This window comes from Penaeus monodon, chromosome 23 (assembly GCF_015228065.2).
Source record: "Penaeus monodon isolate SGIC_2016 chromosome 23, NSTDA_Pmon_1, whole genome shotgun sequence".
In the NCBI taxonomy this organism is placed as follows: Eukaryota; Metazoa; Arthropoda; class Malacostraca; order Decapoda; family Penaeidae; genus Penaeus; species Penaeus monodon.
In genome coordinates this window covers 5618049-5618419 of record NC_051408.1, presented here as the reverse complement: position 1 = coordinate 5618419, position 371 = coordinate 5618049, and the positions used below count along the sequence as shown (strand labels likewise).

The 371-nt window shown below is 63.6% G+C and overlaps 1 protein-coding gene across 1 annotated transcript in view; it reads right to left on the bottom strand.

Moving 5' to 3' along the window:
* Positions 1–195: 195 nt before the first annotated feature.
* LOC119587745 (nephrin-like) overlaps positions 196–371 on the bottom strand; it is a gene marked incomplete at both ends in the record, with an annotated part of 138820 nt that continues 138644 nt past the window's right edge. The window contains 1 exon segment of the mRNA XM_037936431.1: positions 196–317. Within this exon segment, the coding sequence (XP_037792359.1) occupies positions 196–317 (122 nt within the window).

Here is a 371-nt window from a genome sequence, read left to right as displayed (position 1 = left end):
TCCACCTCGGGCGCGAGGGACGCCAGGGCGCCGCCGGGGCACTCGTCCACGCGCGTCTGGCACTCCACCTGCTGGAAGACGAAACGCTCTCGTGACTTGGCCACTACGCCGCTACTACAAGAAATATCAGATCGTTCAAACGAACCCCCTTCCTCTACCTTCACCCGCGCAACACATGCAACAGCGGCAACTCACGTGGTAGTCCGGCGGAGGGCCGTCGTTAGCGGAGGTGAGGGGGAGGTGCTCGTCCGGGGCGGGGGGGCCGGGGGTGGTAGCGGGCGTGTACACCTCGAAGGCCGTCGATTTGCTTGAAGAGGCTGAGGGCAGAGAGGGACGGGCTGGCGTCAAACTTTTGTTTCGTATCGCAAAAG